The sequence below is a fragment of the Coturnix japonica genome, chromosome Z, assembly GCF_001577835.2.
Source record: "Coturnix japonica isolate 7356 chromosome Z, Coturnix japonica 2.1, whole genome shotgun sequence".
In the NCBI taxonomy this organism is placed as follows: Eukaryota; Metazoa; Chordata; class Aves; order Galliformes; family Phasianidae; genus Coturnix; species Coturnix japonica.
Window position 1 is genome coordinate 30222690 of NC_029547.1, and position 26220 is coordinate 30248909.

At 40.9% G+C, this 26220-nt stretch overlaps 2 protein-coding genes across 7 annotated transcripts in view; one reads left to right on the plus strand and one right to left on the minus strand.

The window, feature by feature from the left end:
• Positions 1-7330, plus strand: part of ADAMTSL1 (ADAMTS like 1) — a 382509-nt gene extending 375179 nt beyond the window's left edge. For all 3 annotated transcript variants that reach the window (XM_015849101.2, XM_015849102.2, XM_015849103.2), the window contains 3 exons: positions 168-277; positions 1188-1408; positions 2741-7330. In XM_015849101.2, the coding sequence (XP_015704587.1) occupies positions 168-277; positions 1188-1408; positions 2741-2847 (438 nt within the window). In that variant the 3' untranslated portion in view covers positions 2848-7330. The remainder of the gene's footprint in view (positions 1-167; positions 278-1187; positions 1409-2740) is intronic.
• Positions 7331-12544: 5214 nt separating this feature from the next.
• LOC107306164 (stabilizer of axonemal microtubules 1) overlaps positions 12545-26220 on the minus strand; it is a 38833-nt gene continuing 25157 nt past the window's right edge. For 2 of the 4 annotated variants that reach the window (XM_032441215.1, XM_032441217.1), the window contains 2 exons: positions 19631-19810; positions 18071-18185 (listed from right to left, as the gene is read on the minus strand). In XM_032441215.1, coding sequence (XP_032297106.1) covers positions 19665-19810 — 146 coding nt within the window. In that variant the 3' untranslated portion in view covers positions 18071-18185; positions 19631-19664. Of the gene's footprint in view, positions 13658-17982; positions 18186-19330; positions 19444-19630; positions 19811-26220 lie in introns of those variants that run through there. The other 2 variants (XM_032441219.1, XM_032441216.1) reach the window with 2 other exon arrangements.

The following is a 26220-nucleotide window of genomic DNA, read 5'->3' on the forward strand; positions in this document are numbered from 1 at the left end:
AGGTGAAGTAGGACAAATGATAATTGTGTGCTCAGCCTCCAAAGTGTGCAGAACTGCAGGAAATTCTTGAAAGCTGCACATGGCAATATGCACTTTATTTCACTAGCAGTCTTATAAAAGGAGAACATTGACTTTTACCTCCATTAAGTGGTTTTCCGTTTTCACAGTGTAATGGGCCTTGCATTGGGCCACGACTTGCTGTGCAACACAGACAGATATTTTGCCAGACAAAAGATGGGATTTCTGTGTCATCTGATCAGTGCAGTGCACTACCAAGGTAGGACAGAATCTCTTATATCACTGTTCTTTGAGAGATTTTGCATAAACTGGAGGCTTAGCAAACATCTTTTGGGTTTTCCCTATGCAGCAAAGTGGTTAGGCTGCAATTTGTTTAATTATGTGGCATAAGCCTCAGCAGGCTTTTAAGCCAAGACTTCAGTATTCACCCCAGAGATAATAAATACATAAATAAAAATAAAGTTAAGAAAAATAACTTTAGAAAAACACACAAGAGCTGGCTAACAATTGAAGAACTAGCATACTAAAACCTAACTGAAACACTATGCTATCTCTGAGAGTAGGAGCATGTTTGTTATCTGTTAGTTATGAAATTCCAAAGCCTCCAGTCTCCCTATCTCTCAATTCAACACAAGCACTAACTGGATAAAAATGACTGCAGAGCATTTGTTTTCCTTCAAATAGACTCCACGTTGACTTTATGGAAACACAGTTATTTTCCATTAAACTGCGCTGAAGGGAAATAGAGATTATACAAGAACATTTTTTGATTCCTGTTGATTGCAGACATCAAAAAGTAACAAACCTCTGATATGTCTGAATGGGTGCTACTTCATTCATTACACCTTTTTCAGCAGCATTCTGCTGTGGCATTAATGGGCTGGCAATATTTCAGTCAAACCCTCCAGCAGTTCAAATTTTATTTTTAATTCCATTTGTCCTGTTCCAGTCAGCAGCATGTGAGGGTCTAGCCCATGAGTGAAGATAAAAGTTGCTTTACAGTGCACTGAGCTCATATCTGCTTGCACGCAATGAAGACAGGGCTCAGAATAAGTAATACTTGGGGCATGCAAGGCTTACAGTACCCAGGGCTTGCACAATGCCTAGACTGGCACACACTTCTCTCACAGTGCAGTGGATGACTTGCGTCCCTTCCCTTTTGCTCACAGGCCTTTGAGCACTCAGAACTGCTGGACTGACATCTGCGGCGTGCACTGGAGGGTCAGCTTGTGGACAGTGTGTACAGCTACCTGTGGAAACTATGGCTTCCAGTCCCGGCGTGTGGACTGCGTGCACATCCGTAGCAACAAACCCGTGCTTGACCACTACTGCTCCTGGAGACCACGGCCGGTCAACTGGCAGCGCTGCAACATCACGCCCTGTGAGAACAGTACGTTTATGAGCAGAAGGGTGGGTGTGAGGAGGGGAGAAGCCTGTGGGTCCTCCATATGGAGTCATGTCTCCGAAGTGCAGTGCTGGGCTTCCTGGAGAAGCTCCACCTTGAACGCATGCAAAATGCAGTGTCCAAAGATTGGCATCTTGGTGGGAGGGCACAGTGCCCCCCTTTGTTTGTTGGCAGGGTAGTATCCCCTTGCTAACCATTTAAAATGGCTAATGTGACCTCAGCTTTCTGTTAATGCTACAAACAGGAAGAAAAATACAATTCACTGTGTTTTAAAGAAGTGTAAATCCACTGAGTAGGTTAATGCTGGGAATCTCTGAACTGGAAGCTGCTTGCTTTCAGGTGATAAGCAACAAACTGCCTGCAAGAGGAAAAGAGAAGTTGTAAATATTTTTTTTTAATAAAAAATTAATTAAAAAGGACAAGTAGCAGAACAGATGTTTTAGTTGTTGCTGAGCAGTGCTCCACAGAGCCCAGGGTGTTTGAGCTTCTCATGCTGCCCTGCTAACAAGGTGGCTTGGGGTGTACAAGGAGGGGCCAGAACCAGGACAGTGACCCAAACTGGCCAAAGGGTGTCCCATACCATGTGCTGTCATGCAAAAAAAGTATAAAATGCTGGGAAGCTGGCTGCAGGGGCAGCCACTGCTTGGGCACTGTCTGCATCATTCATCAGGTGGTGAGCAACTGTGTTGTGTATCACTTGTTTTGCAAACATGCATATGCAATATTTTCATTATTGTTATTTCTCTTTTCATTTTCTGTCTTAGTAAATAGATTTTATCTCAACCCACAAGTTCTACTTTGTTTTTTGTTGGTTTTTTTTTTTTTTCCCCAGTTCTCTCCCCCATTTCACTGTGGGGAGTGGTGCTGTGTGGTGCTACGCTGCCTGCTGGCTTAAAACACAGAGAGTTAGAAGGGAGCTTCAGGGATCATGTAGTCCAACTCCCTGACCTGAGGTTTTTAGAGCTGCTCTGCTGAAATGAATTTCCAGTTTCATTTATTACTTCACTCTCTGTTTAACAACTGTTAAGAAACTCTTCCTAAGCATCAGATGGCAAACTCTGCTGGAGTGCACAAACTGAGCTGAGTGCTGGAGCAGCTTTAAAAGCCATCCTCACACTCTGAAAGTCTTAGATACCCACTGCATTCCCCTTTGAGCCTTTAGTGGCTTACAGTCCCCACTCAGTGTCTGCAGCAAGTCAAGGTCATGCTCACAGTGAGACCTCTCAAAATAAAGCTGTTCTGAATTGCTCTCAAGTGAAAAAAATCTTTCTTTCATTGCTTCATCACCATCTCTCCTTTTTGTTTCCCCTTCTGCAGTGGAGTGCAGAGACACCACAAGGTACTGTGAGAAAGTGAAGCAGCTCAAACTCTGCCAGCTCACCCAGTTCAAATCACGCTGCTGTGGGACTTGTGGAAAAGCTTGAAGGCGACTGCGATGAAAATGGAGGAACAAGGGGATCTCAGCTTTTGCTTCACTGAGGCAAAGACTTCTACAGAAAATATAAATGGAATGGAATTCTTTTCTTTTTTTTTTTTCATTTTATTTATTTATTTCCCTTTAAAAAGGAAAAAAAAAAAAAAAAAGAGAGAGAGAGAGAGAAGAAACAAAGAAAAAAGAAAACCCTTTACCAAATTATTGTTGTAAAGGGACTAGACGAGTTTTCCCTTTTATAAATCTGGGAGACAGAATGCAGCAAAACATGGTCATGGAGGGTAGATCACAAAGATTCAATGAATCCCATACCACTGGGCCTGAGAGGAGTGGGGCTGCCCCGTGGTCCATGTACACACCTGGGAATACACCATCAGACAAATGGAGAAGTGGATCAAAATCAAAATGTAGCATCACATTCAACTGCCAAATCAAACAAACCTAACAGCCCGATGCATGGTGGGGTACTGCAAACAAAACAAAGACTAGATGTTCACCAATGCAGAATACAGACCCTACATTTGTCTTAGACTAATTTGGGTATATAAGCATATGGTACTGCTCTAAAAATCTATCAGTTATATCCAAGATTGGATTTCTTTTTTCCTTTCTGTGTCCTTCTCATCACAGGCCTTCAAGTGATCTCAGTGGGAGATCTTGTTAGTCTTTTGAGAATCAAGTCTGGTGTCTGAGAAAGTTGAGCAATGTTGTGTAATGTGAGTCAGGAAGACATCTGAAAATGTTCACAGGTTGCATTTGTGTGGGAGGGTTGGAGCTAAGAGTGTTGCCTTCAGCATAAAGGTGAAGTGTTGATGTCAGCTATTATCTAGGAGAAGGAAAGAATGTATGATCTGCTACAGGCAGGCTATAACACAAACATACAAATACTGTCCTGTTCAGAACATGGACAGAAAAGTTATGGAAACAAGAGCTGCTTCGCATCATACTTCCTATTAACGCTTACTTGGAATAGGTAGGAGTACCAGTACCCAGAGTTAAGATGCTTTTGGAGCTGGCATTATGCTAAGAAATTTGAGGAACTGGGTTTTCCTTTTCTGCTAACATGATTTTTTTCTGTCCTGATAGGCAATCCTTTCAATAAAGTAGTAGAAAATAATCTATTTTCTATTATTGCTGCCTGTTCCTACTCGGTAGAACCAGAATAGATTCAGCATCAGCCCCAGAGGACTAACACTAAGAAACCTTTAAAAAATTTGCTCCTCTGTGGCTGTGTTATGCAACAAAGTGGGTGCTATAAAGCTGCATATTTTTAAACCCAGGTACTACACCCTAAAGAGATTTTCTAAGAAGTGAGCCTCAAACATTACATATTGCATGCTGTCTGTGAATCTTTCTCCCTGGAAAGTTGCAGTGGTTATTCATCCAGTGAAGTGCTTTGTCCTTTTAGTTCCTGGGCAGCCCCTTCAGTGCTCTGAATAGAGCCTTAAAAGTAGAAGGGATTTGCAAAGGAGGAAGTCTGAGCATTGTAAGAAATTTAAAGGCAATCTGTCTGAATCTGAGGTCTTGGTTCAAGACCATCTTCTAGAATCTGAGGTCTTGGTTCAAGACCATCTTCTAAATTAAAGGCTCTGTTGTGCCTCATCACCTGTGGGGCTCAGGCCTTGCGGTGCATTATTGAAATGCTGTTCAAGTGCTGCTGTGTTACAGCTTCCATGATGTGTCTTTTTCAGCAAAACTGGGAGTCCACTTTTCAGGTCAGGGTCCTGTTTAAGATACTGACTTGTCTCTGGTTGCTTCAGAACATGTATGTCAGTGGTAGCTCTCACTGCAAATGGGTCTTCAAGAAACAGTGTTGCTAAGCTTCAGTGTAACTTTTTATTTAAAAAAAGAAAAAAAGAGAGAAAAAAAAAGAAGAATGTCTTTCTATGTATGTAAATTGTATATCTTTTCTGTATATTTATTAGGATTTCTTGTATAAAAAGTGCAATATTAATAATTGTACATTATTTTGTCCAGATGAAACTATTTGTTTGGGTTTTTTTAAATCTCCCCAGAATATTGTTCCTCTAAAATCAATGGTAATGGAGACATTCTCACTTGTTTTTAATTGAGGATCTGCTTCACTGTGCACAGAGTGCTTTCTAAAATATAACATGAGGGAAGGATGATATTTTTAACTTGTGAATTGATAGTTATGCATGGAATGAAGGACAATTCCTTAATACTAATAATAACAATAAGAATGTGGTGGGTATTTCTAATACAGTAGTTAACAAAAAGCAGCACAGGGAAGTACTGACAATTGTTTGATTGCAAAGCATATTTATATTCTTACTGAGTAGCAGCTGTGTATCTGTGCCCAGGATAAACAAGGTGATTGGATCCGGAGGAGCAGTTGTGTCATCTCTGCATGCTGTTGATTTAATGTCACATGTTTGTTCTGTGAACTGTGACTTGGCAGCATCTCAATAATATAAGAAGATTTCTGGATATTTTACAAAACGACATTTTCCTTTTCTAACAAGAAAGCAAACCAGCAAACTTGTACTTATATAATTTTTGTACAGGTAATGCAGGTTACTTACTTAACTACTGCTGTCTGATGTGTTGTTAATATTAAGTTTAGAACAAAAGCCAAACAAGGAGCATGCTGTTCTTATTCTATATTACAGCGGTAGCAAACAGCTGTTACATTAAATATATATGATCCACCGTTGCGCTCTTTCCCCATGGCAGGATCTACCCCGTCATGTTTTCTTTTAGATGTCGCCAGACATTAACATGCTGCACCCAGTTCTGGAGAACTTATTGGATTCTTCATCGCCCTTGCTTTACTCTTTTCCACCACTACAGCTCTTCTAGGAGTAGATGGCATGGCCATTGCTGGTCCTAGGTTCATGGAAATCAGTAGAAGTGTACTGTTTTTTCATATACAGAAACTGTCAAAGACAACTTGTAACATTCCTTGTTAATCTCTGGAGTGAAGCAACACCCATTACCGAATATTCAGTCTTATAGGTCTCTGCTGCCTTCAGTAACAGAGCTCGCAACTCCTAGAAGCATCAAGAGTGTACTTAGAAGAAATCTTAGTCATGATCAGAATTACTGGGTGCCATTAGGGAGGGTGTGGATAGGAATAAAGCAAAGACATTTTCTCTTAAAAAAGACACACACCGGTTTTGAAAACTAAGCTGATTCTTCTGTCTTCCTTTTTCAAACAAACTTTATAATGCTTCTTCTAAAAAGGAACAGTGATTTTGCTTTGATTTACTGAGAATTTATGCAATTTGTTGTTCCTAGCTGTACTTTTGAGACACCTGCACTGCAAGAAAATAATACCTCACCCAAGCACACATACAATTCCAGGCCAAATACCAGCTCTGAGCCTTCCAAGTGACAGTACTGAATGTAGTGGGACTTTGCAATGGTAATTGGTCATTCATTTTGAGTAAAGCAAGTAGAAAAGCTGGTGTTGATGTAAAATGAAAAGCAGACCAGCTTAGGTTCTCCAGAGAACAATTATTTCCTTTTTATACATATGGCTCTTGTTACCAGTCAAGTCAGAATGCTTTCAGAACCTTCAAAGCAAGCTTCCAGTTTAGTTCTCCCTACTAATTTTCACTGAGAAAGAAAAACAGTTGTGCAACAAGCAGAGAAATGCAGTGCTGAAAGGTTCCCAACAGGAGACTTACCCCAGCCTCCTGTTCTGTGGAAAAGTAAGCTTATCTAAGCTACTCCGGACATGTATGTCTACGTACATGCTTTTAAAGCCACAGGAGCCATGGGGAGAGCTTTCTGAAGCAATCATTAGCTGGAATGTTTTCTCCTGCTATCTTCCATCTTGTAGGGTGTAACTCTTTGGTTCAACTTCTTTCAGAATTTTGACTCTCTAGTCTTCCCCTCCCATTGCTTTAGTGAGTTTAACTGCACCATCTCTCATTTTTGGTTCTTGTATTTGGGCACTCCAATGTGTAACTAGCACCAGTAATGTAAAACAGTCCCGAATGATTTGCATCCACACTTCAGATCAAGATTTCCACTTGCAACTGCTTCACATTTTGGCTTGTCCATTTCATAACCCAGTACTGCTGCTGACATACCTCATCTACTAACATTAGCAAGACTGGAACGTTGATTTTTGCCACTGGAAATACTATTATATCACCAGTGTGGCATAACTCACAGAGCTTTTCAGTGTGTTCTTTATTTCAGCTTGTAAGTACTAGATGTAAGAGGAAGTGTGGAGGTTTCTGTGGCGTTAACATTAAAAATACCTACTACAACCTGTCAGCTTCTTTTTAGAGACACCGACTTGGCTTGTGAGATACAGATTACTGAATCATGATGTGCTCTAAGAATGACATGTGTCAACGTTGTTACTGATTTCTACCTAATGCATCCATCTATTTCATCCTCTTTCCAAGTTATCCTATTAAAGATAAAGATAATGATCACCATACTATCTGTTTTGTACCCACCGATTCACAAATAAATTTGTTTCTGTATCCACGTAATCTGAAACCTAAATCTGTATAAACAGGCGAGCCAAGCACTAGCTCTTTTACCAATTTTAAGGACCACCAAACTCCTTCTAACTTCTTCATAACTGTCAGTGAGTCACTAATGGCTTCAGTTGGTTCATACAAAGTTAACTTTATTCATTCCGTTATCTGTTTTTTAACTGGGAAGCTTTCAAACTGTTTGAATGCCAGATTTTCACACAGACTACCATTGTAAACAGATGGGAAATTCAGAACCACAAATGCTTACTTTGGCCCTGCGTATCAGCTACAGACCAAAGTGCAGGAATCACCAACTTAACATTGTTCTTCATCCTCTCATTTAGAAGTATATATAAATTCATGAATGTTCTTATGTGTTGACTGTCACTCTCAGTATTTATTTGTGAATACAAATATTTTTTTGGTCTATCAGCATTTTCACCCACACTGTTTTTCACTTCCACCCAACTTTTTCCAGTTGATCAAAATCAAATCTAAAACCTACTTATACACCTAGACATTTTCACCACATCTTGCTACAAGATTCTTTTACATATGTATTTATACTCCTATAGGTAGATGACAGATATTATGTTCAAGAATTTATGACCTAATGTGTTATTTGTCTGCATTTATAAGGGGAAAAGCAAAGGCAGAGCATTTCCTCTTTCAATTACATGTTTCTGTGCTCCCCTACCTTTTCACTGAGATGCAATTTACTTACTCTCATTCTCAACTTCATACATTGAGCCACCTGTACAGTAGTAAATTTTATGTTGCCTTTATCCCTCTGAGAAGGAAATACAGTGTGAAGTCTCATATGTAATCACTGATCACTGATGAAGATTCAAACCAGAAAGTCCATGAAACCACAGACATTCTTTGACCTTTGGCCACCATGGCTATGAAATCTGCAACAGCCAGTGTTGAGCTATCAGATTCACTTTGGATGCCAGAAGCAGCAAGGCTGAGTGTTAATAAGTAAGTGCTTTAGCTTTAAAGAAGTATCACAGCAAGGCCTGTCCAGGAGAAAAAAAAAAAGAAAGAAAGAAAAAAAAGAAAAAAGAGGAGAGGAGAGGAGAGGAGAGGAGAGGAGGAGGAGAAAGAGAGGAGAAGGAAGAGGGGGAGAAGAGGGAAAAGGAGGAGGAAAAGGGAATGAGGAGGAGGTGGAGAGGAGGGAAAAGGAGCAGGCAGAGGAAGGAGAAGGAGAGAGGTAGGAGGCAGAGGAGCAGTGAGTAGGAGAGGACGTTAAGGAGAGGAGAGGAGAAGGAGGAGAGGAGAGGAAAGAGGAGAGGAGAGGAAGGGAGGAGAGGAGAGTGAGAGGAAGAGGAAAAAGGAAAAGGAAAAGGGAAAGGAAAGGGAAAGGAAAGAAAGGAAAAGGAAAAGGAAAAGGAAAAGGAAAAGGGAAAGGAAAAGGGAAAGGAAAAGGGAAAGGAAAAGGAAAAGGAAAAGGGAAAGGAAAAGGAAAGGGAAAGAGAACAGGAAAAAAAAAGGGAAAAGGAAAAGGAAAAGGAAAAGGAAAAGGAAAAGGAAAAGGAAAAGGAAAAAGAAGAAAAAGAAAAGAAAAGAAAAAAAAAGAAAAGAAAAGAAAGAAAAGAAGAAAAGAAAAAAAAAAAAAAAGAAAGAAAAGAAAAAGAAAAAGAAAAAGAAAAAGAAAAAGAAAAAGAAAAAGAAAAAGAAAAAGAAAAAGAAAAAGAAAAAGAAAAAGAAAAAGAAAAAAGGAAAAAAAGAAAAAGAAAAAGAAAAAGAAAAAAGGAAAAAAAGAAAAAGAAAAAGAAAAAGAAAAAGAAAAAGAAAAAGAAAAAAAAAGAAAAAGAAAAAGAAAAAGAAAAGAAAAATCTTGCTCTTAGTCCACTTCCACTTCATACAAATCACAGTGAATCGCATTCATCTGGGAGGGTCCCATGGGTGCATTTCTTCTTGAGCAGAAAGCAAAGCATGGCACAGGTCTGCTGGTTGGGAAAAGCAGTCCCCTGAAGCACATACGGTGACACTGGGTACTGTATACAGACCCTCCTCTGATGCTCAGCTGGAAATAGGTCCCTTTGCCACCAAGCACAGCACCAGTGTGTTGAAAGAAGGCAGAAACAAAAGGTCCTGCATGCTGTTAACTCTTTAAGAGTTACCCTTTTCCTTCCCTCCCAAATGCATCCTAAAACATCTGTGCAACAGATATCCAGACAGATGGAGAAGTGAAAATCAGGTTGTTCCAAAGTAGAATTTTCCCACAAAATCAAGAAGAAAGATACAGGCCACCAAATTGCTACTTTCAATGTGGGAAAGTGGCAAAGAATGGGGAGGAAGTGGGGTTTGTAACAGGGTCAGCCAAAAGCAGACTCTGCTGGTGGTACCACAGGAACTTCTTTGTGAAAGATTTCCAGCTCATCAAGCCCACTCGGCAGTTCTCTGCCCAAATGGCTCTTTCCAGCAGAGATGATGTGGCTCCCTCAGGGAGGTTGTTTCCACACACCAGGAAAGTTATTTTTTCCCTCTCACAATTGGAGGGTGTCCTTTTTCATACATTAAGTCCAACTGCCCACAGTTTCTGGAGAACCATGGCCAGTATTGATATTGGTTCCGTCTGTGCTATGAACATCTTTGGCTCTTGCTGAAAAATACCATCTATTTTTCAACACTTTTTTCTTAGTTCTGAAATATTTGAGAGGCTGGTAATTTGCTTTCTATCTCTGGCGATCTATAGCATTGGCTGACGCCCTTTCAAGAGCTTATAAGGACATGGGTATGTAATTCTACAGCTACTACAAACAAGCTAAGCCTAAACTACCACAGGCCTGTTTCATTGCACACTGACCTCCTTCCCTAAAGCTGGTAAATTGTATGGAACATTATTTCAGGTAAAGGAATTAAATAAACCTTAATCTGATTAAAGGACTATTTTGCTTTCAGCCAGATTAGCCTCCTGATTATGCAGTCAGACATTACTGATGTTGTTGCCAGTATGGAAGAGAATAGGGGGGAAAATGCAACTGGAGGTGAAGCTGCAGCAACCCAAGCTCTAAACAGTTTTCATTTCTGTGGAACCACATCTTTCATTGTTCAAGCAAAGTCATGTTCCCCAATGTTACCACATGACAGTTTTAATGAGTTTTTTATATACGTTGAGTACAAGTCAGTAAAAAATCATAGAATCATAGAATGTCATGAGTTGGAAGAGACTTCTAAAGACCAACCAGTTCCAGCCCTCACCTGCCATGGGCAAAGATACCTCTCAACAGTTCAGGTTGCCCAGGGCCCCATCCAACCTGGCCTTGAATGCCTCTAGGAATGGGGCATCCACAACTTCTCTGGGCAGCCTGTGCCAGTGCATCACCACCCTCTGAGTAAAGAATTTCCTTCCCCTGACAACCTTGCTTTATTACTATTAGACCATGTAAAAAGTTTGTCTCTCTCCAGTTTAGAAGTTCCCTACAGGTAATGGAAGAACATCTCCCCACAGCATTCTCCAGACCAAAGAAGACCTTCTTCCTCAGCCTTTCTTCATATAAGAGGTACTTCAGTGCTGCAGTCATCTGTTTGGCATCCTCTGAACCCATTCCAACAGCTTCATATATTTCTTGTTTTGGAAAACACACTTGAATGCAGTACTGCAGATGAAACCACACGAGAGCAGAGCAGAGGCAGAGGGGGACAATCATGTGCTTCATTCTGCTGGCCACCCAAGTTTTATGCAGCCCAGGGTGCTTTTGGCCTTCTGGGCTGCAGGAGCACACTGCAGACTCTCATACAGCTTTTCATCCACCAGAGCTTCCAAATCTTCTTCCACAGGACCACTCTCAAGGAGTTCTCCAAGTCTGTACTCATGTATGGGATGGCTCTGACCCAGTTGCAGTACCTTGCCCTTGGACTTATTGAACCTCATTAAGTTCATGTGGAACCACTTTTCCAGCATTTCCATGTTTGGATGGCATCCCTTTCTTCTATTGTATCAACTGTACCACTCAGCTTAGTGTCATCAGCAAACTTGCTGAAGATGCACTCAATCCCACTATCCAGGTTACTGATAAAGATATTAAGCATGCCAGTTCCAAGACAGTTCCAAGTCCCCTGAGAGACAACACTTATAAGCACATTCCACCCAGACAATAGAGCCACTGACCACAACCCTCTGGATGTGACCATCCAACCAATTCATTATCCACTAAAGGGTATGCTCTCCTTTGCCTATATGTTCTGATCAAGGTGCCTGTAGAATCTGTTCTTGTTTTCACATCCCTTTTCAGCTCTGTCTGTGCCTTGCCTTTCCTGATTCCTTTTCATACCCAGACAGCATCCCCTGTATTTTTCCCAGGCCACATGTCCCTGCTTTCTCTACCTGTGCATTTCTTACACCTCAGCTTCCCAGCAGACATCCAGTTGACTGAAATTCCCCATCAGGATGAGAGCCTACAAGCACAATGCCTCTTGCATTGGAAGCAAGAAGACCTCATCAACAGGGTCCCCTCGAGGCAGCCTGTAGTAGATCCCCACCAGATGTCCTGTATTGATACAGTCCATAATTTTCACCTAGAAGTCCTCAAAATTCCTGTACCTCAGAGGCTGCTCCTCACAATCTGTCCATTTATCAACATTTATTCGCATAGAGGGTGAGTCCCCTGACCCTCGTCCTTTGTCTATCTCTTCTAAAAAGCTTGTAGCTCACAATCATAGTATTCCAAATGTGCAATTCATCCCACTGCATTTCTCTGATAATGATTAGGTCATGGTTTTCTAGTTGCACTATGGTTTCCAGCAGCTTCTGATTATTTCCCATGCTGTGTGCACGGTGTAGAGACACTCCAGCTGGGCTATTGCCTGTGTTACCCCATCTAATTACAAATCTGGGACAAATTTGAGGTTTTCCCTACTGCTTCCTAGAGTAAGAAATTTAAATCTTAAAAACTCTTTACTTGGAAACTGTGCACTGTGTATGCATGTGTCTTTGATGAAAGTGAAGGACAAGGTTGTTACTTTTAGCTTTGATTTTGTAGCAAGTAATTCACCTGAAGAGGATGTTGTACTTCTGTCATCATGGAAGTGCCTGAATTCTTATTCACACAATTAATTACACCACTGTAGGTTGTCTCTTTTTCTATCTCCTGAGCAGGTTATCTCTTCCAAATAATAAAGCAGTAGTTGGGAAAAAGTATACAGAGAGAAACAAGAATCAGTTTGTCTTGTCCTTGGCTTTTAAACTTTTATTTATATAATTGATTCAGAAAAAGCCAATATTTGCATATTAAGTTTATTTTTAAATCTTTCCAAATACAAAATCATTTACTGGTTTTAAAGAAGGTTGCAAAAAAGAATCAAAATGTTGCTTGTAGCTGCTTCAGAGAAGCCCTGCTCTTTGAATCCACACCCAGAAAACTACTTCCACTCTCTCTTTCCTTCATTGGCAACCTTGTAGACATCCTTCTTCAGAAGCAGGGACATAGAATTTGTGACCATCAGCATTGATCCCCTCAAAGTTGTATCCAGGTGGGCTTTTGAAAGAGGCTAAACACTTAACAAAACCCTTTGGTGTGTAGCTGGTAGCATAGGTGGTTTTTGCACCAAGTGGAATGTGAGGCCTAGGGCCTGGCCAGGGAGGTTTGTAGCTCTTCGTAAGCGTGAGTGGTTGAGGCAGATAATGAGACCGAAATGTAGTCAAGCAATCCATTGGTTTGTCTGAGAACTTCAGCTCAGGAGCATGAGTGATAGGCTCTACTCTCTTGCACACCCAGGGCTTATAGTCTTCTTTCATTGTAGAAGAGCTGTCAAATGGTTCTGTACTCATCTTTTGCTGGGTCACTGGTAGACACGCCTTGGCTGGCTTGCCATCTTTCTGCCTGTAGTGTAACTGAGTAGTGGTATGAAGATCCATTTTCTCCACAGGAGGAACATACTGAACAGGTTCTTTGGTAAATAGAGGAGGCTGTGGCCAGGGTTTGTATTTTTCCTGAAACTCAGTTAAAGTGAAAAATGGATCATGGAGTAACTTTGGCTGGTGCGGTTTTATCAATTTGGCCGGCTCACCAGCTAGTCCCTTGTAAGCAACTTTGTTAGTAGTGAGGCCATCAAATGGGGCGTCACTGGGCTTGAATTTCTCATATTGATGAACATAACGTTTTTCCAGAGGACGTACCACATAGTTCACCCTGTAATCTGTCATATTCTCAAGGGGAACCTTGCTCTTCTTAGGCAAATACCGAGGTTTGAAGCTTTGAGTTGCAACTGGTCCCCTGAAGTAATACTCATCTTGGACAACAGTTCTGTGGTCAAATTTTGCTTCTGATGGGTGATACCCATGATCTGGTCTGATCATCTCTGTCCTTGGTTCTTTCCATGGCAGATAGTCATCTGAAACATAAGAGGAACGTAGACATTCATCTGAAGTTCTTTGACAATTTTAGGCATTATGAACATACTTTTTTATTACACTTTTTACTGTAATAAATATTAGTTGGAGTTGTAAAAGTTGACAAATCATGTCACAAACCCACTGAAAAAGCCCCTTTAGAAAACTCCTGTAGATGCTTATTATCTACAAAGAAAAAACAGCAAGTGTCATGAAAATAATTCTGCACACAGCACTTGCCTACAGAGATGGTGAAATGCAAAAGTGGAAAATTTAAGTAATGTTCCAAGTCCTGCAGAGACGTTTTATTCAAGTAACTGAACGCTGTCCTCATGCCCAGTCAACCAGAAATAGTGACTATGAAGCACCATGGCAAGAACTTCAGATTTGTTCTGCATTTACACTGTGGCTAGTTTAGAGAAAAGACAGAGTATGCCTTTGTCTTCAGGAGGCCATACAGATGCCCCCTTAGAACTAACAGGACAAGGAAAATCAAATGTCTGTCATTACACTCTAAAGACCAAGTTGCAGGGTTGCCTTTCCTCTTTATGCCTTCTCTTAGAATGATCTGCTTTCCTAACTGCACAGATGTGATCATCCTGCTGTTGGCTGAATGTAGAGATTTGCAGTGCATCCTTGTGTCAGCAAGCTTGTGTGCTCTGTAGCATTTATTCTGCTTTTGGCTTTCCTCTCTGTGATACTCCTGCCATAAGCACAAGCAGGAACCAAGATGGAGCTGGTATGTGTCTCCAATACTTTGTTACTAGCAAAGCTGTTAGAATTTGCATAACAAGGCTGCCCTGACCTAAAGGATTCAATTGTATCACTGAGAAGGCTCCTACTCCTAATCCTGCTATCTGAATTCACGACCAAGAGAACTTCTAGGAGGCATTTTAAGGGTATTCATATCTTCCTTACTCAGCAGTACGGCAAGCAAAATGAAGCAATAAGACTTAAAAGATTTACACTCATTCACATTAGAAATCTATCACAACACTGCCTAGCTCTCAGACCAGTGCTGCAGCCACAAGACCACCATTTTTCCTTCCTAGGAATCTTGTGCAGCTTCCCTTGGAGATCATTATGGTTGCTGGTAGGAAGTTGAAATGAAATAGTCTTGGAGCAAACCCAAGCCTTTTATTTTTCTTTTTTCTTTTTTTTCTTTTTTTCCCCCTTTTTTCCCTGCTTTCAAACCACACTGAGAATCATGAGGCAAATAAGCTTCCAGCTGACTGCACAGGAAGGAAGTCTGGATTTCAAAGTACTAGAGAGTAAATGATGCAATGAGGTATCAGGATATTTGAACTCTCCAATCCAAACAGTTATTCCTTCTGAATAGCAGTGGCCACAGTACTGCACAAACACAATTACACAAAGGATGTGTTCATTACAATGTGAAGTTGACCAAAAAAATCCTTTATTTGCCCCAATTAGGTGTCTATTTAAAGTCCTTCTGGTTTAAATCAAGCTGCTCTGCCTTAGCACAAGAGAAGAAAGAGCAGCCATTGGAGCACTGCTCCTCCCAGCAAGAATAGTGGGGCACAAACAGATCCTTGCAAGGTGGTGGAAGGGAAGATGATGCCTCTCAGCCTGGGGAGCTTCCTGTATTCTGTGTCCAAAATGCTTCCCTTACTGAAGCCAACAAAAAGTCTCCAGGGTTCTGTGGGACAGCATTTGATGCCACACCAGGATAAAGACTGCCCTTACGTGAACTGCTAATTAGTACAGACAGCTGAGAATGTGGGCCTGTACAACACAGAGATACTCATCTGCTACTGCCAGTGGCACCACAGCCCAGGCCTCATGCTCTGCAAGTTCCAGCACCCTCAAAGCACCCCAAGTGATCATGCTTCTACCAGGGGAATAAGAGAGGTCCAGGCACCACCCACTGGTGGGATCACACCTTGTGCCTCTGCTTGGAGTTCATCGTTATCCCAGAGAGATGTTCCAGTAGGGTAAACCAAGAGTGTATACAGACATGGGACATTATAGGAGATCTGTTAACTAGAGTCAAAAAGGAGAGCTAATGAGACTGGGCCTGTTTCTGAGTAAGGGCTGGTTCAAATATCTAGCAGTTCAGATGACAACTATAAAAAACTATCTGTGTCCCCCCATCTTTGCTGGAAAATAGTGCATTTTGGATGTAACCACAGCTTTTATGAAATATTCAACACACAACAAGAGAGTCTGTCTTCAATATTAAAAATTTACAAGCTCTACACATTTGGAGACCTCATAGGCATTATGAATTCATTTTATTTAGTGTAAGACAATAGTGCTACTACTCCTTCAAAATATGTTACAGTTTTATTGTAAGTCTAATTCTTATCCCATAGATATTAATAGTTTCCCATGTAGCATGATCTTGAAAACGTTATGGGGTACAGAAGGGAGCAGAGGATATGAACCATATGTTGTTGGAAGGTTTCACACATCTCACTGCAAGCAATACAATGCTGAAATTAGATTACACACCTCCAAATGGATAGAAAAAGCTACACCTGTGGCTGTGAAGAGATGAGAATTTCCAAACCTCAGGATGCAAAATTATCTGACGTGAATTGTGATGTGTAATATCAACATCTTAAACCTACAGTTTTATCTGGGATATGATGTGTATAGTGGAAAGGAGAAGAATAACATAGTTGGAAAGCTAGTCTAATACCAAAGCAGTACATTTATATGTTTTATATGCTGCTTGAATTCTTGAATTATGATAATTAATGGAATAGCACGTTACAAAATTTCACACTTTGAGTGGCAATACCTAAAACCTAGTAACATTCAGAGAACAGAGCAATGAGAACTTACACTTTTGTGAACCTGGGCCTTTAAATGTGAATTAATTCAGTATGAAACTTGATCTTTCAGGTGGTTTGGATGAAGATTTCCATTTGCAGTGTTTCAAAAAATACTGCAAATTATAACCAAATGTGGCTGCGTTACATTTTATTAGAGCTCTGGAGTAGCAGTTGAGGTACTGACCCAAACATTGACAAAACACAAAGATACACATATGACCCAGACTCAGAGAAGTTAAGAGTATCTAAATGCAGGAGGAAAGATTCTCTGTTTGTGCAAAGCAGCCTCTCTTTGTTGGCTTCACTGAGGCTATTCCAATGGACAACATCTGGTGACGTAGTTTATACATAACAAAACATTCAAACTTATGTACATGTGGGTATTTTACACCTGTGGGTCATGGTCTTCATAAGGAAATTCATTCTAAATAGACAGTATTTCCTGTATCCTTAATGTAAAAATTCCAGTTCCTGAAATTGTAAACATGCAGCTGTACCTAAGTCTGGCTTTCTGTCATTGCAGATGGGTAATAATAATACTACATGACTGCATTCATATAACTTCAGTTTCTATACTTCCTTTATCATTCTGAGTTATAAGAAAGATTTGTTACTGTATATGGGGATAAATCTCAATGCCAGCCACCAGCTTTTATATCCACACTGAGCAAAAAATAAAATAAATAAAATAAAATAAAATAAAATAAAATAAAATAAAATAAAATAAAATAAAATAAAATAAAATAAAATAAAATAAAATAAAATAAAATAAATAAAATATTTTTAAAAATACAGTAATGCTATCTGCCGAGCAACACTGGGTAGCTGGAAGTTGTGCAAAGGGGGGAGGAGGGGGCTGCTCCTTTTGATCAAAATTAACAGTGTTGCTGCAGCTATATAGGTGAAATATTTCTTCCAGAGCATGCAAATGAGAAGTAATGCTGGTGGAGAGGAAGGAGCAAAGCTTCCTAAAGCCAAACTAGCACTAGCTACTGCTACAGTAAGGGCCCAGTTAGGCACACAGTTCACTGTTTTACCAGGAGAGCTTGAGTGCTTTGGACATCTGCATGGAGTCTGGAAGTCCATAATTCCCATCTATGTCTCTAGCACATCCACATATTAACTTGCAGCACACAAAAAAATGATGCCATGCTTCTTGACGTGCTCAAACCAACTGAATTCTGCACCTCTAAAGTGTCTAATCCACTGATAAAACAAAATTATGTTCAGTATATCCTAAAAGCAACACTCATTGGCCTGCATTCTGGGGTTCAGGCGGCCTGTTTCTAATCAGATGACTGTGGGCCTGCCAGACATGAAAAGGAAGTGAACTTACAGTTACCCAGTGTTGTCATTAACATGAGGCTGACTCAGCCTTACACTGTGTCTCCGTGTGCAATTTATGTGCATCTCCAGCAGATCCAACCTGTTGCTGCTCCTGCACAGAACTGCATGCTGTTTCAACCTGCCTCCTTCAAAAATGAAAGTGCTTGTGTAGTCCTGAAAGATGTTGCAAGGATACATACCTGTGTAAGTGGACTTTGTGTTCATCTTGTCACTGGAGATTTCTGTTTCCTGACGGGGGAGGCAAGGAGGTACTAGACAGATAGGGTAGGGGTTATAGTCTCGTTTATAAATAGAGGTCAAATCCATAGCCTCATCACTCTTGACATGCTTTTCAGGTTCTTTAAATTTTGGTGGCAACACTTCATGAGCTATATAATCTCTCCTGTGAATAATAAAAACATTAAGTCTTTTGTTTTAAGTACAGAATTATGCCCTTCTCCTGAACACTTATATAAATTAATATTTCCCCTTGTGAATGTATGTATCCATACTAATGAAGTATGGATAGCATACAAGCTGTAAAGAAAAAACACAAGCTCTTCAATTTTGGAAATCTGGACCATGACAAAGGAACTTAAGCAGCTCTGGACAATCTGAAGGAGGCCAGATTTGCCAGATTCCCTTTTCTCTCCACCCAGTGAGTTTAACAGACTCATACAGATCTCTCTGTTCTACAGTGGAGTTACAGAAGTAGACATAAGTTCTTTTACAAAGCTCACTAATTACTGCAGCCTATCTAGTATGCACAGCAGAGGGAAAAGCAATGTATTGTACAGCAATTCAGCTGAGGATGGGGAAGTAATAACAAGTTTAACAGCAAGACAGTAGTTGAGGAGATAATTATAAGCACAGCCAGGCATCACGTAAAATAAATATTTTTAGATGTTGGGGTAGTGTGATCAAGGATTCTCTGGCAATGGGAGAATTTTTTCTCTCTGACCATTGCAATACAACACAAACTGAAGTGGAGATAACAGAGGACAGATTGATATGCTGATAACTCAGCATTCCTACAACCAAGGCACCATAACATGCAGGTACTGCCTGCAACTCCTGAACTTTAATCAGGGAGTCTTGTTGCTTCTATGTGTCGCCTACCAGCAAAGGCAAGAGTGAGGCAGTTCATGAGCATGTCCATGATGACAAAGGAGTTACCTTTGTCATCAATAAGATCAGGCAGAAGCTTTTGACAGGGGAAAGTGAAGCTCTCAGATTCATGTTAAAGGAATGGGTTCCTTCTTGATTCATTTTTTGATTTGGACAAAATATTACATCACCCTGTGAGAAGGAAGGAAGGGCCTTGTAAGTTCATTCCATCAGGGAAAGGGGCATAGCGCAGCAGTGTAGCTGAGAAGCATGAACAGCCCAGCACTCCATGGAGCCTACTTTGAAGAGCACACCATAACCCCTTTCCAATCATCAGGCTTTATCGTACCCATACCCCCTTGAAACTGCTCATTCAGGTTACATACACAAAGCCCCATACATAACACAGAACAAAGGACAAATGATCCATGGCTTTCCAAGCAATATTTCTGTTTGTTTTCTGGAAGTCCATCCATAACACAAAGTGGGCAGACTCCAAGACCATGACTCTGCTGGCGTGGTCGATGTATTCTCCGGTCAGATTACATCTCGATCTTGGGGAAGTACAAGAAAAATTACTGCTTGCCTCCACTACCACAGCTAATTACAGGTGTCTGCACAACACCAGCACGCAGTCTTCACATTCTCCTGGAGACAATCATTTTTGTTTTCTCATTACCCATCTCTCACACACATATTCTCCAATGCACAATCCTCACTCTTACACACTACTTTTCATACTTTGTCATTGAAGTGCCTTCCATGGGTGTCTTTTCTATCTCGTACTCCGCTTTTGGTTTGATAGGGTCTCTGGGAAGAGTGTTGGGATAAAGAGGGTATTTCTCCTTGTACTCTGACAACGTACATGGCTCCTCATTCCTCTCATAGGGCTTGGTGAGCAAATGTGGACAACGGTGACATCTGCAAGGGAAAAATAATTGTATTAGAACAACTGTTACAGCCTTGATTGTTCAAACTGGAAAAGCACAGCCTGCAAAACAATGGATTGTTTCTGCTTTCTTCTATGGCCTGCAGACACAAAAGTCAGCAAAGCCAACAAAAGCAACCTAAGAAAAACAAGTTCACCTAGATGAAGAAATAAAGCAAATTAACTTGAGATAAATCCAAGTACCTCATTCTGTGCTGGACTGGAAGTTATACTGAACACTTCTTTTGTTCCATTTATTTTTGTACACTGTCCTACAGATTTTTCCCCCTTTGATGAAAGGTAATGGGGAGCTGGCTTCCTTAGATATAGAAAAAGCTGAGGTACTTAGCGAGTACTTTGCCTCAGTCTTCACCAGTAGTCAGGCTGTTCGTGTCTGCCAGGATCCTTATCTTCTAGGTTAGGGTGAGTGGAGTGTTCCACCACTGTAATGGTGGAACAAGTCCAAGCCCTCCTCATGAAACTGAACATGAATATGAGCACCATGAGACCAGATGATATCCATCCTAGGGTTCTAAAAGAGATGGCTGATGTGGTTGCTGAGCTGCTCTCCATTATATTTGAAAAATCCTGGCTGTCTGGTGAAGTCCCCAGAGACTGGAAAAAGGAAAACATTACTCCCATTTTTAAGAAAGGGAGAAAGGAAGACCTGGGGAACTACAGGCCAGCAAGCCTTGCCCCTGTGCTTGGGAAGATCATGGAGCAGATCCTCCTAGAAGCTATGCTAAGGCACATATGAGACAAAGAGGTGATTCAACACAGCCAGCATTGCTTCACCAAGAGCAGATTTGCCTGACCAGTCTGGTGGCCTTCTGTGATGGAGTGACAGCTTTGGTGGATGGGGAGTACTTGTTCCAGTACTTGAAGGGAGCATATAAACAGGAGGGGAACACCTGCTGATGAGTGTGGATAGTGACAGGACAAGGGGAATGGTTTTAAACTAAGACAGAGGACGTTTATGTTTGAGATTAGGAGAAAGTTATTCACACAGAGGGTGATGACGCAGTGGAACAGGTTGCCCAGGGAGGTCATGGATGCCCCATCCCTGGAGGCATTCAAGGCTGGGCTGGATGTGGCTCTGGGCAGCCTGGTCTGGTGGTTGACAGCCCTGCATATGGCAGGGGTGTTGAAACTAGATTATCGCTATGGCCCTTTTCAACCCAGGCCATTCTATGATTCTATGATACTTAGCAGTCATATTGAGCTCACTTGAGTAGACAAGTGAGATAAAAGGGTTCTGTGTTGGGAATAACTATTCACTCATGTTTGGGCAGTAGTGCTCTGACTGGCACACATGCAGGAAAATAGACACATGAACCATAAACATCTGGGTATGCTCCCACCATAACTAGTTATACTTGTCCCAGGATCAGCCAGATTATCAAAAAGGTATCCCCTGTGAAAGTCTCAGCAAGGTTTGCACCTTGATAAGCATGCACTCATCGGGGGGGGGGGGGGCTTCTGCTTCTGAACTCCTATAGAATTGTTCTAAAGATTAAAACAAGGATAACAATTCCATCATATTTTTGTTTTTTACTGTTCCCTCAGTACTGTATGGAATCTTTCCTTTTTTCAAAAAAAGCCTTTGGTGAACAAGAACCAAAGTAGTTCTATCAGCTTCAGTAGATCAACGTTTTCATGCACCAGGATGGTCCTTGCTCCAGGTGAGAGGTCACTTCTAACAGAAGAAGCTATGATGCAGCACATTTAATACTCTAAGGTGTTAGGGTAAGAGGACAAAGGTCTCTATATTAATAAAGAGAGTCAACAGAAGGGTGAAGAATTTGCACCTACAGTCCTGAGCTTCTTGCTGTCCCTGTGACCCTGTTGAAAAACACTTAGTGACAAAAACCTTCCCAACACAGTCTGCAATGTCTCTTTCTGGACATATTTTTGGTCTTTTGGAATTCCTAGGAATTATTCTTCAGCCTCCAAGGGAAAATGATCTACCTATTCTTTTTGCTTCATATCTGCTGGCTTCACACTTCCCAAAAGTGCACTTTCCTACCCCTACTCTCTTAAAGCCTGTGACATGGTATACTGGTCTTAAGCTTGGCTTAGAAGAGTGCCCTTATGTCAGCTTTTATGACATTATTCATTCAAATACGGTGGGAGAAATAGCCATATCACCTCTTTCACCTTAGCCCTGTATATGCAGACACTGGCTAGTGGTAGCATTTTTGTGAATCAAGACTTAATGACACTTCATTAATATAATCAGGTAGTATCCCTTTATAGCTCACCTTCATCACAGGGTTTGGAGGAGCTCTTCCAACACTAGGTTTACAGGTATTTTGGAGCACAGGTTTTGTACAGCTCTCTGCCTATGCTAGGCAGGCTCTGCTGCAAGCACTGAATCCTGTATCCTGAGGGACTGAGCCTCACCCTGTAGCACTGTTGGTACTGGCAAGACAAAGGGTCCTACAGATCAGCATTAGGGTGGGTAACCCAGGTGCCCCCACAGAAGATCTCACAGCAGTAGAAAGGGAACAAGTTGGCTGAACCAATGTTTATCCACTTGCAAACACTGCTGGCAAAGCGTATGCGGGGGGTCTCCTGAAAAACCCTGGATGGAACAAATGCCAGGATCTCCAGCAGACAGCAGACACCATGGCTGCCAAGCATTGTGCTTCTAGTGGGGATCAGTATAATCTTGAAATACAGATGGCTTTACACCTCAGTTGTTCATTCAATTTTTACTACATTTCTGCTTTCCCTACTGAACTTCAAGCATGGAACAGCAACAGAATCAGATGTTTCAGAGCAGGTTTCCCAGAAATGTATCCCCTCATAACATGGCAGAAAAGTAAATCTGAATTTCATGTCTGCCATGATTTTGTATTAAACTGTGACACTTGCCCATAGATATTAGAGTAACACTCTCCAACAGAGTACAAGCAGTATATGATCATCTTTGATAACTCACCACTAGTATTATGATACACATAATGAATGCTTCAATTATATGTTCAGAAAGATATTCTTGAAAATATTTTACCAGAGATTAATATAAATAGCAGAGACTCTTAAGAACAAGGAGTGGAAGAATGCTAGTCCTTGGAGTTTGCTATACTTTTCTAATCCTGCTGGCATAATAAGTATGTATTAAAGAACTACACGATGATTCTCCAGTACTGAAGTCACTGCTGGTGTTTTTCATTTGTCAGACTGCACCCTGTTTTCTAAATGCCACTGAGACCAGGATTTTGAAACTGTTAGTCGTGACTGTTAAGATTTTTTTGCTTCTTTGGCTGATGCTTCTCTGATTTTCACCTGTTCAAATTTTTCTTTACTTGATTGTGGTTACCAAGTTAAACTGCACAGTATTTGTAATCAAACATGACAAGGAAAGGTATAGGTTTTGTAGGATGTCTAAGAGTTATGGAAGATATCTGGTAGTTGCGATGAAAGAGCATGGCTTGAGGAATTGGTTTTCTTCCCAAGACAATAGTCAGTACCCGCTTCCCTGTATCTAAGAGAGCTCCATCGTTGCAATGCTTTTAGGTAAAGTTTTCCTAAGTAAAAACTAATGTCAACTTAAGTTCTGTGTTTTCAAGAAAAAACAGCAAACCAAGACTTGAAAGAACGTAACAACCACTTATAACTTGCAGTAGGTGTGTTGTTTCTCCTACCAATTCTGAAGATCTATCTCAGATTCATGGAGATTTCAAAGGCATTTAACAAAACAAATGCAAGCCTGGAGGAAGGATTAAATAAACACCAAAAAGACAGGAACTGCATGTTAAAAAGCTTAATAAAGAAAAACAAATCAAACATGATTGGTTACAACACACACTGAGCTGATTGCTAGGCTGACTGAAAAAGGTCTGGAGAACAAAACATTCAGAACTAAGGATTTATTTCCACAGGAGATAGTGTAACTTGTTGCCACAGGCTAGCACATGCTTCTGAGCCACAGGCAGGATATTTGTAGCTTACCCATGTAGCTGTTTACTCCACGTTTAAGGATGTAAGATTTGGTGGACAGCAGATCATATGTTGATTAGAAATAAACACTGATGTGGCACAGAGAAACAGACACTACATATGAATCTATGAATTAAGATTACTAACAGAAATGAATTAGCCTATGGCAGGGGATGGAGCTCAGTGACCTTTAGGGTCACCTCCAACCAAGCCATTCTGTGATTACACGACATTATTATATCTCTGCTCATAGTTTCTCTGCCAGCAAATCTCACTTCACCTCTCAGCCCCACCCCAAAACGAGTTATCACTGTCTTATTTTTGCTAGTGGAAGCAGAAAAAGACCAAGTCACACCACAAAAGCTGCCAAAGACAATTGTACTCAAACCAGTGGCTGCTGAATTCTAGTCCCATCACTCTGTTCCATGCCCTTCATGTCGTTTTCCCTTCCCAAGCACTACGTCAGAAGAGTACCACAACACTAACTTTTTGACAGTAACAAAATACAATCAAAGCAATCCTAAAGTAGGAGCCAATTTCAGTTACTTTTTGTTCAGTCAGCTAAGGACACTCAAATATGAAGGTGAGCAAGCTGTGTTGTCATAGTCACTGCAGCCTCTCTGGCTAAGAAGTGATGCACTCTCCTGCAAGCCAGGAGTCAGAATCCAGTCACAAAGGTGATGTGACCATTGCTATGTGGGATGGATGCACAGCTCTAAACCAGAACACATTAATGGTAGGCATCTCCCTGTGCAAAGCTTTAGGAATACTATATATATAGTATATAAATATATACAATATACTATAATTCCACTTGTTCATTCCTTTTTTATACAAAGAAGAACTGACTTCCTTTGATCTCAGGGAAATACAGTAATTTTAATGAAGGGGCACCTGGAGAGGTCTTTAAAAACCGTTGTAGGCTCAGAGGAACTGGAGCAATACCTTCTACAGGTAATTCCCTTTTACAGTATTGGAATGAGGAGCTATTCCTCTGCAGCTAGTAGACTTAAACTGGTGTACAGCAAGAGGACTTAAGAGAAAAATAACATTCTGTGTTCTTTTAACAGGACCCAAGCTTAGTGCCACAGTAAAAATGAATGCTTCTGCAAAACATATTCTAAAAGCATGATTTCATCAACAGATCCAGCTTTCAGGAAGCATAAGGAGTGCTGATAAAACTTTGCCAGATCTCCAACACATGTTTGCTCTGATCCATGTAATTAGACTAGTTCAGTTGGAAGCAACCTACACAGGTCATCTAGCCCAACTGCCTGGGCAATTCAGAGAGAGACAGAAGTTAAAACTAATGAAGGCATTATTTAAATGCCACTTATATGTTGATGCATGGGGCATCAACCACCTCTCCAGGATGTCTGTTCCAGTGTTTGACAACTCCCATGGTTGAAAAAAGTAAAAATCCAAATGTCCAGTCTGAACCTTTCCTGCTGTAACACTTTGCCAGTCCTGTGCATCCTGTCATTCATAGCCAGGAGCAGAGCCCAACACCTTCCTCTGCTTCCCCCCCCTCCCTGAAGGAGCTTCAGAGAGCAGTGAGATCGCTTCTCAGCCTCCTCCAGACTAAGCAGACCTAGTGCACTCAGCCTCCCTTGACATTTTTTCTGTATTGTGTTATATTCAAGTTATATTCAAGGTGAGGCTGCACCAACTCTAGACGAACCAGGAGAATCCAGAATCCCCTGTTTTGACTAGCTTGCAGTGATGGAACTAATGCACACAAAAATTCAATTTGCCCTCTTGGCTTCCAGGACACACTGCTGGCTCTTTCTGAGCCTGACGTCACTGGCACCCAGATCCTTCTCTGCCGAGCTGCTCTCCAGCCACCCACCTTTTCCAGTCTGTGCTTGTGTCTGATACTACTTCACCCCAGGTGTGGAATTCCAATTCCAGCCATAAGGAAACTGCTGAAAATCCTGGAATTCTTAACATATTTCCATTTCTGGAACTAACAGCCATTTCATTTATTTATTTATTTGCTGTTGATGGGTGAAAAGCTTCCATAATTTAAAAGAATCAGCCATTCTGGGGAGAGAATAATTTCCTAGTCAGCTCTTCCCTTTAATAACATGGCTTTTGCACTCTGATCTATTCGATTACACCACCAGAGTTTCACTGTTTTCAAATTAAAACTGAGTCCGTAATTTCTGACAGCCTTTCTTAGTCAACCTTCTTTTACCCTAAGAAAAGAGACAAACAAGAAATTGTCGTGTACATGCCACACAGTGGTTGTTTTTTTACTTCAACTCAGAAAAAGCCTAAATTTCAGACAGAGACTTGAAGCAGTCTCTTTCAGTCAATAGATACAAACACTTGATGTCAAACTGGGACTGTTCACAGTGGATTCATCACTCTAAGCAACAGTTGAACAATGGTACCTACCATCTCCTGTGTATTTATACATATTTGTTACAAGCACAGGAATGTTAAGTGAAACAGT